General features: G+C 41.1%; 4 protein-coding genes across 4 annotated transcripts; all 4 read right to left on the bottom strand.

Moving 5' to 3' along the window:
* Positions 1-573: 573 nt before the first annotated feature.
* On the bottom strand, positions 574-1,624 carry EAE97_008455 (uncharacterized protein; the record flags this gene model as incomplete). Its single annotated transcript, XM_038878970.1, has 2 exons — positions 574-1,487; positions 1,558-1,624. 2 exons carry the CDS (start codon positions 1,622-1,624, stop codon positions 574-576), a joined length of 981 nt encoding a protein of 326 aa, XP_038730052.1.
* Positions 1,625-2,587: 963 nt separating this feature from the next.
* EAE97_008454 (uncharacterized protein) lies at positions 2,588-3,848 on the bottom strand (the record flags this gene model as incomplete). Its single annotated transcript, XM_038878969.1, has 2 exons — positions 2,588-3,082; positions 3,135-3,848. The coding sequence occupies 2 exons, from the start codon at positions 3,846-3,848 to the stop codon at positions 2,588-2,590; spliced, it is 1,209 nt and encodes a 402-aa protein (XP_038730051.1).
* A 4,686-nt stretch (positions 3,849-8,534) lies between these two features.
* EAE97_008453 (uncharacterized protein) lies at positions 8,535-11,622 on the bottom strand (the record flags this gene model as incomplete). The annotated part of the gene is made up of 3 exons (XM_038878968.1): positions 8,535-8,832; positions 8,887-9,809; positions 9,859-11,622. 3 exons carry the CDS (start codon positions 11,620-11,622, stop codon positions 8,535-8,537), a joined length of 2,985 nt encoding a protein of 994 aa, XP_038730050.1.
* A 1,256-nt stretch (positions 11,623-12,878) lies between these two features.
* EAE97_008452 (uncharacterized protein) lies at positions 12,879-14,757 on the bottom strand (the record flags this gene model as incomplete). Its single annotated transcript, XM_038878967.1, has 6 exons — positions 12,879-13,105; positions 13,158-14,157; positions 14,205-14,441; positions 14,499-14,520; positions 14,571-14,665; positions 14,716-14,757. 6 exons carry the CDS (start codon positions 14,755-14,757, stop codon positions 12,879-12,881), a joined length of 1,623 nt encoding a protein of 540 aa, XP_038730049.1.
* Between the last annotated feature and the right edge of the window lie 214 nt (positions 14,758-14,971).

Below are 14,971 nucleotides of genomic sequence, written 5' to 3'. Positions count from 1 at the left end.
TCACGATCTCGACGATTTATTACAGTTTCCTTGATTCTGTAGATCTTTGTACGAGGTCAACTGATTCATACAACGAGATGCCATACTCCCAATCTCGGGCTTTCACTTGGTCAGTTTTTCCCATCGGAACCTGAGCGTACGATTTTGTGGTTTCACAGCGCATCCAGTGGGAGATTCTTTTTGCCTGTCGACTTGTGGAACCAATGGTCACATTGATAAGGGTCAACAGTTTGTTTACGAAAGTAACGATTCCGGGGAGTAGCTTTTAAGATCGCATGCGTCCGGATTTTTTGTGGCATGGGACCAGGACAAGTTGGACATCTGTTGGACATACGTCGTGGACACCCAAAACATGAAGCCAAAAAAAAAGAGATAATGCGGGAAGTCCATCATAGTGAGCAACCCAGATTCTATCATAGCTTCTCCTGGTTGAGTGAGCCAGTTGTCGTTGGAAAAAATAAGGGAACTATTGTTTTTCGCCGAAGAAAAATTATATCCAGCGCGTATCGAAAAATACACTCTATATTCTAAGATTAATTCGATCCCGCCATGATAATCTAAGTAGACAACTCTTTATCCTGTTTTTAATTGCGCTATACCTGCGAGTCTAGGGAATAGCTTGTGCGCGTTTTTGTAATAGATCAATTCCCTCGTCTCGTCGCTGAGCTTGTACTCGTCCAGCTGTTTTGTAAACATCTCTCCCACGACCGCAGGTGCGTACGGAAAATCACACCCATACAGGATATGATCGTGAGGAATGTGATTAAGGAGGGTATCGAGAACGTGGCTAGAACTGCTAAGTGCAAGGTCATAGTAAAAGCTTTCGGCGTCCTCCATGACCGATTCGGCTGATTTGCTTCCTCGACTTGTCATACCTATGACACTGGATGCACGGAGCAAGAGGATTGGAAGCGTTCCTCCAGCATGCGAAAGAATGACCTTACAGTCTGGAAAGTCACGCTTCGTGTTGGTGCTGATCATGTCAAACGCGGTACGAGCCGTCTCGTGTGGATAATCAATAACGGGTTGTGGAAGAATAGGATTCCATATGTCAGTATTGAGCGAGTGGGTTGGATGGACGAACACGACAGCTTTGCGGCGGTTTAGCTCCTCCCAAATAGGACGGAAGAGCTTGTGACCGAGATAATAATTGCCATTTCCATACCGGGTAAACAGCGTGATACCATCAGCCTTGAGCACATCCAACGCGTAAGCTATTTCTTCAATAGCAGCCGTCGTCTCATGTAGTGAAGGAACCGCAGCGAAGAAACCCACTCTGGGGTTTTCGTCTCGAAGCTTTGCAGCAGTCTCATTTACTGATCGTGCAAGCTTTGCTTGTTCCTCGAGTGGTACGATATGTACCCCAGGAGCTGTCAAAGACAAGATAGCCGTACCCGAGGCTGTTTTTTCCATCTGCTCAAAGGTCGCCTCGATAGACCATTTTGGAGTAGGGAAGCCAGACGGGTCGCCACCAGCAGCTTCTAGAGCTAGAAGCAATCGATTAGTTCTGCTCCACAACACAAGATGAGAAATGTCATGTGCAACTAGGTTACTTGCCATTTGCATAGAGGGGAGGAACAAAATGGTGGTGGATATCGATTTTTTGGGCGAATGTTGGTGACATTGTCACCATTAACGTTGTTCAACAAATGTGAAGCAAATGCTCGCGGGGGTATTTTTGAAGAAGATAGTGTGGCTTGAAATAGCAATAGATTAATAACTACAACCTTGAAACACAGAACGAGGGGAGATACATCACTGACCTGTTGAACAAAAATGTTAGAGGGGCTGGATATGATGAACAAGATAGAATGAGACCAAGCTATAAGTCTTACCAAGTTCGGGGAGAAAACGTGGTGGGGGGAAAATACCCGCAACTTTAGTGACATTTCTTGCTTACCGTGTAAGGTTAATAGATATCGCTGGGCACCTGCGCAAACTGATATGTATCTCAAAGAGCCGCAAGTTCATGAATCAAGTGTCAGAAAGCCATTGTATCAAAGAGTGCATCAGTCACTTGCGTGGTTTGAATCCCCTTTTCCCACTCGAAGTAAGTGTTCGGCCCAATTAGGCAAGCCCTTGAGAGGTGGCAAGATGAAGGAGATTGATAGAGGCATTCTGGAAAACTTTCGGGATGCCGAGTGTGTCAGTGGCCTTGAGTCAGCTGTGCGGATCCATCTTTTGAGTACGCTAGGTTGGAGATCAACTCAGCATGGTGGTACGTGTCATGTCGTTCATGGCAAGCAAATGCGTCAGAGGCCAACAAACTAATTTCTGGGGATAGAAATCAAGATGGCTCAGCCATCCCCTGGTCAGTCTTTTGATCAAACACCGCCAAGTCATTGTAGATCGTATTATATCCTACAAGGCATTAACGCAATTGACAGAGATGACGAAACGTACATTCTCGGGAGATCCAGATGCTACATCGACAGAATCTGGTCACGTGTGTAAGTATAAAAGCTTGTATTCCGCTAATATTCCAATATGTCTATGGCGACAAACAGTGACGAAATCCATACCTTTAGCTCTAACTCCTGAACATATGAAATGCTTTTCCCATCACTTCTCCCATTCTTTCAACTCCTTATCTCGCCAACCTCACCGAAATAACAGAGAAATAATTCTTCCCATAATAAACCTCGGAAATCTCCAACGTCTTGTCCGCACCCCTTATCAACCCGGCAAACTCTTCCAGGGTCCTCTCCTTTCCACCCACACTAATCATCATAGCAATATCTTCTCTCCTTAACATCTTAGTCTTATATCTTGTATCACTGCTATTCCAAACCGGCATTAGTTTCTCGTTAATAAGTAATCTTGCTTTGGGGTTATGTTCGAGACCGGGTATCACGGCTTTGATCATCTTGATACAGTCATCATCTGGATTATTATGGAGACAGCGGCGTAGTATAAAAGCATCCGCATCGATTCGTGTTTGAGGGGTATAGTAATCGTGAGATTCGAATTCGACGCGGTCGTAGAGGGATTTCTCGGTAGGAGATAAGGAGGCAACGCGTCGAATTTGATCGGCTGTTACTTCGGGGAGATCTTGACTGACGATATGAAGATGCGGAAATTTCTATATTGTTGTTAGTTATGGGACTACTAGTAGAGGAAATGAAAGCTCATACCTTTGCCAAATGGACAACCAAGTGTCCGGCACTACCGCCGATATCCACGATCTTGTTAAACTTCTCCCACGGAAAGATGACGGAAAGATCTTCAATCTCTTCAATGGAGGAAATGGCCATTAACTTGGCCATACGTTCTCTACCAGACTTGGCAATCTTCTCAAAATATTCATACATAGGCATTCCGAATCTAACTTCCCAAGCACTTCTCTTCCCCGTATCAATAGCATCCAAAAGACTCGAGGATGCCTTGAAAACTCCATTGAGGAAACTCCCTAAACGAGCAGGAACCATTTCATCTACCATACCTGCTGACAAAGGAGTATGGCAGAACACCTTTTCGTCTATTTCGAGAAATATTTTATTGGTAGCAAGAAGACGCATGATACGAAGTAAGGTATCTCCCCGTATCTTAACCGATTTAGATAAATCTTTGACATGTATCGAAGCACTCACGGTATCTTTCCCATTGATTGGAACATGTTGGAATACATCGTGGAGAAGGGCAGTCTGAAGAGCTGCGAAGTCCGGAGGAGCGAAAAGTGTTCCGGCCCATCGCATAGGACCCACGAGATCCGCTCGCATATCATCTAATGCATCGATAAGTTTTTCGAATGCCTCTATATCCTCACTGCCCTCTTTCCGCGCATTCTGAACCTCGGACGCCAACAATTTTATCGAGGAAGCGAGAGATTCGAGTGATTTTTCTGTCATTGTGATTGATGTCTTTGTGTCAATTGAGAGGTTTTGCAACTGGCCTCGAGGAAAATGAGGACATGATCCTACTGGTAGTATATACTCGAGAAGAATCCGATAAGTTTGGTATTCAATAAAAACTCGCGAAGATGTCTAAGCTCATGTAGTATGAGACTGAAACCACAACATAATTGACAAATTCTGCGTTACCCATCTAAGACCTGTTACTCGGATTAACAAGATTTCCAAATGAGGGTTCCGATGTTTTCCGAAAACTTCAATATGTCTATATAATTTCTGAACACGTAGAGGAGCTATCTGGCATGTACAACACTCGGACGTGTTGATGGTACAATCATGGCGGGAAGGTGGAGAACCAGTCTACTTTGTCATATATCTTAAGGAACAAATTAAGTTAACACTGTCTCTGCTGCATCAAGAATATCATCTGCGTGAAACTCAAAATCTCTCTCTGTTCGATCTAGCAAAAATGGATATCATCCATATCGCCATGAGTTCCACTTGGATAAGTCTTTGCGTTACCACTCTCTTCTACATCGTCCTTCGCTACCTCTACCGAATCACATTCCATCCACTCGCATCATTTCCCGACCCCAAGCTCACAGTCATAACCCTCTGGTACGAATTCTACCATGACTTCTCCACCATGGCCGATACATCTCCCAAATCCAAGAAATGCACCCAAAATACGGACCCATCGTACGGGTAACCCCTGAGGAACTCCACGTCAACGATCCATCATTCATCCCCAAATTAATGCAAGCAGGTGACCGTCGCCGCAATAAATGCGTACGATTAATGCAAATGTTTGGGCTTGTGAAAGCGAGCGCTGCAACGATAGATCATGATTTACATCGAATAAGACGCGGCGCCATGTCGAATTTTTTTTCTCGAAGGAGTCGATTTGGAGAATTAAACCGATTCTCAAAGACATAAAACAACTTCCATATTTGAGTGCGGTAATTCAAAAAGGTTTTAGAATAGCAATAGGTGCCAGCAATCGACAAACAAGAAACGCACCTTACCAAATCATGAAATATGACGATGGGAAGAACGTCTGGTTTATCCCCCCGGTGTAAGTTGCTCATATCTACAGATCTAACAATTCGGCAAATAAAAAAACTACAATCGCAATGACAAATAACAATCTCCAACCTACTAGAGCCATGAATCCCTCTATGATCCAGTAAACACCCCCTCCTCTCCAGCACATAAGCTCAAGACCAAACAAAGCCCACAAGTTCACAACCAATGGTCTCAGGGACGTCATCATACATTCAAACTCCTTTCCATCCATCGAACTATAGATCGAAGTAACCAAACAAAACCAAACACCAAACACCCAAGAAAAAATATCAAAATTTGATCATTTCTGCGAGTCCAAAAACTGTATGTAACTCACCCCGAAAATCTCCCCCCTTCCAAAAATGTCGAAAAATTCCCGAGACAGCGAGGCTAGAGGAATGGATCCTTCATATATTTCCCTCCCTACAATACTCTCATCTACATTCAGAGCAGAGGATACTCACCCACGGAAAAAGTACCACCCATCTACCCACCGGCTAATGAAATACTTATATATCTTATCATATCTCCTCGAAACCGCGAGAAAATTATCGTGTCGGGGATGTCATGGGGGTAGATCATATACCTACCAATGGTTATTCATCAAAGAAATAGGAATATGAATGTTGAGCTCGCTTGGGAAAGGAGAGGACAGAAGATAAGATAAGTTTTGGTATCAACTTGGTTGATAAGTGTAAGTACTTTAGTCTATTGTGGTTGTATTCGTTTTTAATCATTATTATCTATGGGAAGCTAGTACTTAATATAGGGAAGCGCTAGCGCGACGCTAGCTAATACAGTGCCTTCTTTGATCACATGATTGATGTCCCGACAATAAGAACAGATCAGATGAAGAAGAACGAGATGGAATGAAAGGGAGGCAATGCTATAAGATTCAAATTGTTTTATATGACGACTGAAATAATCTGTACTCACAATGTCAAAATCTCATCTATACCCCATAATACACAAGTACTTATTCAAATACCAACCTACTCATCTACCTACCCACCCAGGAAATCAGCCCCTCAAAAATAAACATTTACCCCTATTACCTACCTCCTACCTCTTACCTCCTACCTCCTCCTCAAATACCCTTAAACACCACCCACCCATCTCATCTCTTCCACCCCTCTCATCCCTTCCACCCCTCAACACCCTTCCACAACAAACAAACTCCCCGACTCACCACTCACCACTCACCACTCACCACTCCTCAACTCCCCTCCAACTTACCAATCTTAAATCAATCTCTCCACCCTTTCCACCCTTTCCCCCCTTTCCCCCCTTTCCCCCCTTCCCAACCCACAGTCCCAAACAAATTATCACAACAATGATCCAAAAAAACTCAATCTTACCACTTCGACCTTCTACACATACCGAGACATACACATTTACTATAATTCACTTCATTCACATCAATCCATCTACCGAGTATTGATCTGTCAAGAAACCCGGCTCGACTTGTGTAACAATATTGATTGATTGATAGATAGATAGATTGACTGGCTGACTGGTTGGATGTTTGTTTATACCTATCTTCCTATTCATCTAGGTGAATTACCTTCCCATCTCATTCAAGCTCCATTCTCATTCTTAATCACTATCCCCCTCCCCTCCCCTCCTCCGATCCCCCCAATCTCCCCAAACAACCCCAAAACCATCAACACGCCGTTGAAATCTCCAAACGCCATTCGAGACTCATATGTCATTCCATTCAATCACCCTTGAGTCTCGCCTCCAAGTAAGTAAGTATGCATCTTGAATGACATTTGATTCCATTCAAATCCATGCGCATAAGTATACGTAACCCACCAGTGAGTGCACGGACTCACGGGACAGTCTATATAACTTCAAAAAACCCAAAATAAGATAATATTACAATTAAATAACTAATAACTATCACAATTCTAATTGTACATATTCCTTATTAGTATTAATAAGAGTTCTATATTTACTAGGTAATTCGGTATATCTTTTTTGAATTTTCTTTTATATAATTTTATTTTATTCATTCTATATAATCTCCTTTAACTTTTTCAATATTTTTTATTATCTTTTTCGAATTTATTATTTTAATATATTCCAAATATTTTTTATTGAATTCAAATTGAATAAATTAAGAAAATAAAATAGATTTTCAATATTGTATATATTTCTAAGTTCTTGTATAAAATTATATTTAAGGAATTTATAAGAATTATTATTATTTTCTATTAAAAGCTATTTATATATAGAATCCTTTGCTTATAGTTTTTCAATAGCTTTTATATGTGTCAAGGTACGGGTAAAGACTTATATTGTACCATAAGGGTAGAAGGACTATGGAAGGAAGGGACCCTACTTATAAGAAGTAAGGTGCGCTAGTTGTGGGAGCCTTAGGCACGAAGGCAACTAACGAACAGGTAGTTGGCGCCGTGACAATATGAATAGAAAGTAGTTGTTTTATATAGTATTTTTATATTATAATATTATTTTGAGGTTTAATATTCTTAAAATATAATTTATTATTCTTTTATATATAAATTCTTTCCTTATATTCTTTAGAACTTTCAATTCTGAATTATTTTTTAAACTTAAATATAAATATTGATTTATTTGTATATTTCTTTTCATTATAATAGAATTCAAGTTTTTTAGCTTTTTTTTCGAAAAAAACTTATATTTTATAATGGATTTTGTTACCTTTTAATAAAGAATATTCTATTATATTTTCTGATTTATATTAAATTCTAGTTTTTCTTAGAATTTCTTTTTTTTTTATAAAAGCAAGATCCATATATATTTCGTTTGTATATACAATATATCTCCAAAATCCTTTTATAATATTATACTTATAAATATTATCGAAAATAATATGTTTTCCATAATTTATATTAATAAAAAGCTTTTCTGAATAGATAGCTTTGTAATACTAATCTTGATTTATAAATTTCTTCAAATTTTTCTGTAAAAAATATTGTTTTATCCTTAATTGAAAATATTTAATTATTATTTTGTAAGTTTTAATTTGTAATTTGTTTTGAAAGAATAAAATAAATATTTTACAAATATTTTTATTAATTAATATAAATCTCTTTAAATTCTTTGAAAACTTACAAATCTACTTATATATATCTTTTCCTAATAAATCTTTTTCTTAAAATTATTAATAAATTATAGATTTTAATATATCTAATCAAACTAAAATAGAATATATATTTTCTTTTATATAACATTAATCAAATTCTTTATAAAATACTAATTTTATTAGTAAATTATATTCTCTATATAATTCTCTATTAATAAAAATAATCTTATATTTAATTGATTATATATTTAATAATATTTCGAAATTGAATTAATTATTTATAATTTGAATTGTTTATTTTGAGGGTATTTTCAAAAAAGCGCGTGTCCCGTCAGTCCGTGCACCCACTGGTGACCGAAACCGATTTTATCCCCCTTTCACAAAATCCGTATCATTTTACAAAACAAAATGTTTGCCTCATCATGCCCACACATCGAAATCCACACCCAGAAATACAGACTAAACCCACCAAACTCCCAATGCCAATCCATTTTGTATGACCCAAAAGCATATTGATGCTCTATCCTATAGCCACCTTTTAACCCTCTCTAAACAGTAGGTCTCTTGAAAGGATGTGCTTCCGTATTCAAAACCCACTCATCAAGACTAATAACATCTGGCGTAGAGAAAAGTAAATAGAAATATTTGAGCGTTTCTGCCAACCAAAAACTTTCCATCTCATCCATTTGATACGTCTCTTCTGCTGTAACATCAAAGATAGCCGAATGACCATTCTCAGTTGATGTTGCTTTGATGACTGCTTCAAACATCTTCCAACCTTTGTCTTGCCAGGTCTTATCACCCGTGATACGGTACATGTACCAGACAGATTCGATGGCTTCGGGTCTAGATATTGACATTAGTATCCTGTTACTAAAAAATATTTGAGTGAAAATTTACCTAAGAATGTATTTCCTGGTATGTATACTTGTGAATCCAGGAGGTAAAGCTTCTTGCTTGATACGACCTTCAACGTATTCCTTGTGAGAAAGTGGGCGTAATGGATCTGGTAATGTTTCTGCAGGGAGTGGTTTTTGTGATTTGGTACCCTTCTCCAATTGACGTCCTCCAGCCATACTTTCCAATTCCTTTTCCGTGTTTGCGGATTTCAGCTTAAACATGTCCTCCTTTTCAGGACCATCAGCGGCACCAGTCTGGCGCTTCGTGAGCGATGCAGGTTCATCCTTTGGCTTGAAGGCACTTGCGTCTTCGGATTTTGTCTCTGCTGAGTCTTTTACTAAATCAGGACTATCTTCGTGACTGACATAACCTTGAGGTCCACCAACAGCCTCTGCTTTCGCCAAAGCGTTCTGCTCACGTGCAGCATCTGTGGGGTTTAAACTCATCTCCTTTGCTTCGGCATCAAGTTTCTCCTTGTTTTCGATATACTCCTTAAGATTCGCATCTCTGTAGGCAGCTGAAGTATCCAAGCGTTCATAATAGAGGGTTTGATTCCAAGAGCAATTTTCAACACTCTCGCATGCAATAACTTCTGACCCTTCAGGCATAATTCCTGATGGGGTTGCACCATACGCCCAAACGCAACCATCTGTAAGTTTCTTTGCAATCTCGAGATCTCCTTCGATGCCGAAAACCTTCGCACTCATTCCAACCATACCTCCAATGAAACATGTTAAATGTGTAATCTCTGGAATCAATAGATCTTCTTCCCGTATGCCATTGCTCGTGACTTTTCCAGAGATAAGAATGTCGTCATTTCCTGGAATCATTGGCCGAAAGAGCATATGCTCCCGTATGGCAGGGATGGTCTTCATGTACAGTTTTTTGTAGACTTCGTCAAGACCACCTAAAAGCATATATTGCTGTAATTGTGTTAGCTATATAGAATGATTTCACGAATTTGGTCCATACCTTGGGGTAGTACTCATACGTGGAATCTTGCCCACCACCCATCGAGAACTTCTGTCTACCGTGAACGGTATACGACTCCAGACCTTGCTCGACGCAATCCCATTCACTTGATGCCTCAACTGTTGGTAGGTCTGGCGCAACGTGATGACTAAAACCACTGCCAGTTCTACTTACTGGAGGAAGACCTGCTGCTGGCGCAGGTGGTGAAGATGCCGTAGTCGAGCTAGTTGATGCTGGTTCTTCCAGATCTCTTTTCATCACGCCTCCTTCGTCCCACCCCTTGATGCGCGCTTTTCCAGGCTCACCCGGAAGAACTTGCATCTCCAACATCTTTTCTTCCGAGCTAGGCTTCTTTGGCTTGGGCTCCTTTACGTTTTCTGGTGAAAGCGGTTGATATCCTTCAGGAGATTCATCCAAAAGTGTAGTCGTCTTTGGATTGTTGAGAGCGAAATCCTTTGCCAATGAAGCCTCCAACTTCTCCTTTTCTCTTTGCATGGTGGCCGTACGATTACAACCTGAAGCATCGACATCCTCTGTGAAAACTCCGGGAATGTTAGTTGTATTACGATCCTGCCACTCCGATAAAGCAATGGTGACTCGAGCTACAGCATCATAGTAACGTTGTTCGCCTGTAAGTTGAGCAAGACGGGTAAACTCCATAGACAGTGATCCAAGTTCAGCCAAATTAGATCTGGAACTGGCACGATGAGGCTGAGACGCAAAGACTGGCTTCCATTGATAGTGAAGTACCGGCATTCTGTTTGGGGTATCAAAAGCGCCCATCAATATCTCCGCCAATTCAGTAGCTTTATCCAAGAGAACCTGGAATTTTCCTCCACTAACATCATATGCAGCTAAAAGACCACCGAGATATCTAATGGTAGTTTCAAATACTGGTATTTCCATCCTTGGAGTAGTGGTGAAATCAATCTTTTCAACAGCATTAACAGCCTCTTCGAATTCGTCATGAAATCCCATAATATATAATGTATCCAAACCATCCACCAAAGTTGCTGCCCATCCGCAAAATGGATCTCGAAATTTAGTTGACACGGGGGAAAGTTCGTCATGACCCCATGCAAACTTCTTGTAACCTTTCCATGACCTCAGAAATTCCTCCTTGACTTTATTTTGCCTCTTCTCCCGAGAGATTTTTGCATCCGTTGTCTCGTCATTGAAAACATGTTGAATCTTGGGAATCGAGATTGGCACGCCAGTTGGCAGATTGATAATACTTTCAGTAGGCACTGGGAAATGCTCTGCTTGCTTCGACCAGTAAATTGTAGTAGGTGCTGCTGAGAAAACAGGCAAGTCCTGTCTTCCATCTGGCGCAATTGGATGAAGATCTTCAAATCCTGTATCCTCGTAGACACCTTGGGTTGGTGGTTTCCTGTCTGGAAGAGCGTATTTCGGCACAGTTGTATCTATTGTTTGAATGGCAATAACATTCCAAGTAGTCGATGTACTGCTAGTTGTGGAGGATGTCTTTTCTGCTACCTTTGGTGCCGGTTTAATTTCATCCTCGGCAGGCTTCAATGGCGCTTCTGATTGTTCTTTCAGAGTTTCCGGTGCAGTCGGATGACCTCCATTTGGTGTATATGTGTATGGTTCTCCCTTTTCTGATGCGAATTTCGAGTCAGGGATGTCGACAGGGCCTCCTACAGTATAACTTTCCCAATCCCTTATGTGTGTAAAACGAACGAGAATGGCTGTTATGAAGACAGCAAAAATAAGGAGAGCTCGGTATCTGCGAATTCGCAACATGATGCGATTTGCTTCTTCGTGGTCTCTCGACCAGAAGTTGAAGCAATTGAAAAAGAAAGAGTGGTGGTACTTGGGGGGTTAGAGGTTGTGTCGCGTGTTCAGCGTGGAATAAATGTTGATAGGGTTTGAACCAATAATATCCTCATCACGATTCCAAGCTATTAATACAAGTAAGGACTTTGACTCTTCATAGGTATTGTGATTGTGTCTTAAAGAATGTTGGTGACGAGTACTTTACTCCAATAGGAATGATCTGATCGAATCCTATTGTCCGTCGTGTGAGTGTATAGGTATAGTCCTTGGGTCCTCGAGGGATTGTCTACTTTGTAGTTGCTACATTACATTACTTGTACTCTGACTTCTCATGTACGGAGTAGCACCCACACCCACACCCACACGCTCATAGCTCTTGGCGTTTGTTATAGTTCTTTTAAAGTTCAGTGGATCTATCGAGAACAATTGGAGCAAGTGGAGGTCATGGACTCAAGGTAAGATAAATATTGCTTTTGACAGGTCTGACTTGTGGTGCTGAGATCTCAAGCATCCAAATGTGACAAATTAGGAAAGGGGAGATCTTGATGTGGGGATTGAGGTGTATCAGCTGGAATTTTAGGGGCCGCCATGATTCTGACCTAGGACCTGTATCTTCAATATCTCCGTGAAAGGAGTGAATGATGAAACTATTAATAATACTCAGGTACTTAGATATATACACTCGCAGTTCTAAAGAAGCCGACTCCCAATCTTCCACTCCTCCAATCTAATCTTCACACCTCCCATCCCATCCGTCCAACCCAGCGAATACGAGAAGCTCTACTATATATCCCATCAACTTGGTCCCGATTTTCCAGCGAACACAGATCATCCCATTCGGGAGACGGCCACCTATGCCGCAAATCATCCAAAACATCCACTGCCACTTCTTGGCACGGCAGAGCTGATCCGAAACAAATATCCATCTAGCTCAAGACAAGAAATGCGGAGAAACTCAGCCCTCTGAGGCATAATTATTGTAAACTACCTGGCTACATAGACATCATAATCATCTTTTCATCAAATCATTCATTTCATCTCTATTTACCTAGGTATGAATATGGTAGACACTCTACATGACCTCTCTAGATACGGTAATAATTTACAGAGTTACATCTCCAAACGAATGAGATGCGAACCTATAAAAATACCATGCATGTATTTTGTCTACCTTCCCAATAAAGTCGTTACAAATGATCATTAGGCTTCTTTTATTCATGACTTTATCCATCCATATCACCCGGTCCCTTTGCTCTACCCATTTGACGTGCCTTGAGCAATTCATCACAAAGCAAGAGATTGGATGCAATACCAGAACTCGATGCAACACAATTCCTCAGTACACGGAAAGAATCATATACACCCTCCAAGACTGGATCCATAGGTTCACCGGTCTTGAGATCAAGACCGACAACGTTGCCTTCTGCTTGCTCATCTTGTAAGCTAGCAACTGTGATACATATTAGCGCTATGAATAAGGTTTAGGTGGAAATGCAACTTACGGGAATCTTGAATATCATGACCAGCATTTGCTGCCAAAGTTTTGGGAATAACGAGAAGAGCATCAGCGAAAGCTTGAACACCCCACTTCGCCTTACCCTTGACAGTCTTGCGGAAAGCTTCGCTGTTTAGATGTGCTGCGCAAGCAACCTGGAAAGCACCAGCTCCTGGTACAACGCTCTTGTCTACAATCATGTTGTAAACACTTCGAAGACCATCACGGACTGCATCGGTGATTTGAGTAATGGTGTGTTGATTTGGTCCTTTGATGAGAAGGGTCACAGATTTTGGCTCCTTTACATCCTCGATGAAAGTGTACTTCTCCTCTCCCAATTGATGCTCATAAACATTTCCAGCCCATCCAAGAATTTCAGGGGTTAAATCGTCCACACTGTTCTGTGCTGTACCACCACAAATTAATTGTAATCTTTCCATGTTTCTTCGCTTAGCTCTTCTCAGAGCAAAGATTCCGTTCTTAACCAAGACATCGAGTGATAATGGATCAATACCCTTCTGGTTGATGATAACGAAGCCTTTCTTGGGGTCGTTTCCGCAAACCTCCTTCTTCAATTCAACAATTTTTCTCAATTTCTCGTCAACAAAACGACGCTCGCTCTCTACGAGTTTATCTCTTTGTTCCGCGCTTGAATAGTAGAAACCGGAGTTGATTTCAGACTTCTCGTACTCCAAACTGACGTTCAAGCTGAGAATAAATGCGTTCTCGACCTTCTTTGGCATATCTGGATGTCTAGCACCGTGATCTAACGCAAGACCACGAATCAGCTGAGTCTCTGAGGCAGTTCTGTGTTGCATCTTCATAATTTCGACCATGTGGAGATCAGGCTTTGCCGGGGCTTGGTAAATTGATAGGACCGCATCGACGATATCAGGAGTGAGCTTTTCCGCCAGAGTGTGGTTAAGTTTTGTAGAAAGGGAGGTTCGCGCAACGCAAAGTAAAAGTTCACGGTCGACTTCCTTCTCGATTTTGAAGGTGTCCAAGAACTGCAAGCTGTCAGTATTACCCCGCCAATAATTGATATCCTACCAACCTTCAACGCCTCTGTCTTTGCAATCTCATAACCATCTGTGATAATTCTGGGATGCAAACCTTCCGAAATATATCTATCTGCCTGTTTCAAAAGCTCTCCTACGAGAAGAACAACTGAGGTTGTGCCATCACCACAAATATCATCTTGTGCGGTTGCTGCTCGTGCAATCATAACTGCCGTAGGGTTTTGTATTTGCATTTCACGTAACAGAACGTTTCCATCCTTTGTAAGTTTTATCTGCGGAACGATCATTAGAAGGTTGTTTTCGCTGTTGCATCAAGAAGGCTTTCATACCGCTCCAGCACCGTCAACCAACCTTTGGAAATGTTAGTATATGCTAGGCTTGGTGGGAGGACGAAAACTAACATTTTTATGGTTCCCATAGGACCCAAGTTTGACTTTAAAACATCCTGTAAACCTTCACCTGCATTGATATTGACTTTCAAAGCTTCCCCTCTTCTCTACTACAAATCAGTAGCTGCATCTCAAATTTAGATAGGTAAAATCATACTCTGGACTCCGCCTTTGGGTTCAATAGTTGTGCGGCAGACATTCTGAAAGAATACAATAACTTCGTATGTAATTAAAATGAAGTTATATGGCGTTATCGTGGCGAGAAGCTGTGTATTTTGTCCCTCAACGTCGCGAGCTTTTTTTTCTATGGGCGACGTGAATTCCCACACGAGGTTCACGCTAGTCTCAATTTGGTACTACGGCGAGGCTACCACTTTAAGCTACAAGGCATTGTTTACGCTGACCACGAATCT

This window comes from Botrytis byssoidea (genome assembly GCF_014898295.1).
Source record: "Botrytis byssoidea strain MUCL 94 chromosome Unknown BBYS_018, whole genome shotgun sequence".
NCBI classification, from domain to species: domain Eukaryota; kingdom Fungi; phylum Ascomycota; class Leotiomycetes; order Helotiales; family Sclerotiniaceae; genus Botrytis; species Botrytis byssoidea.
Note: the sequence above shows the minus strand (reverse complement) of the source record. Positions and strands in the feature narration are given on the sequence as shown.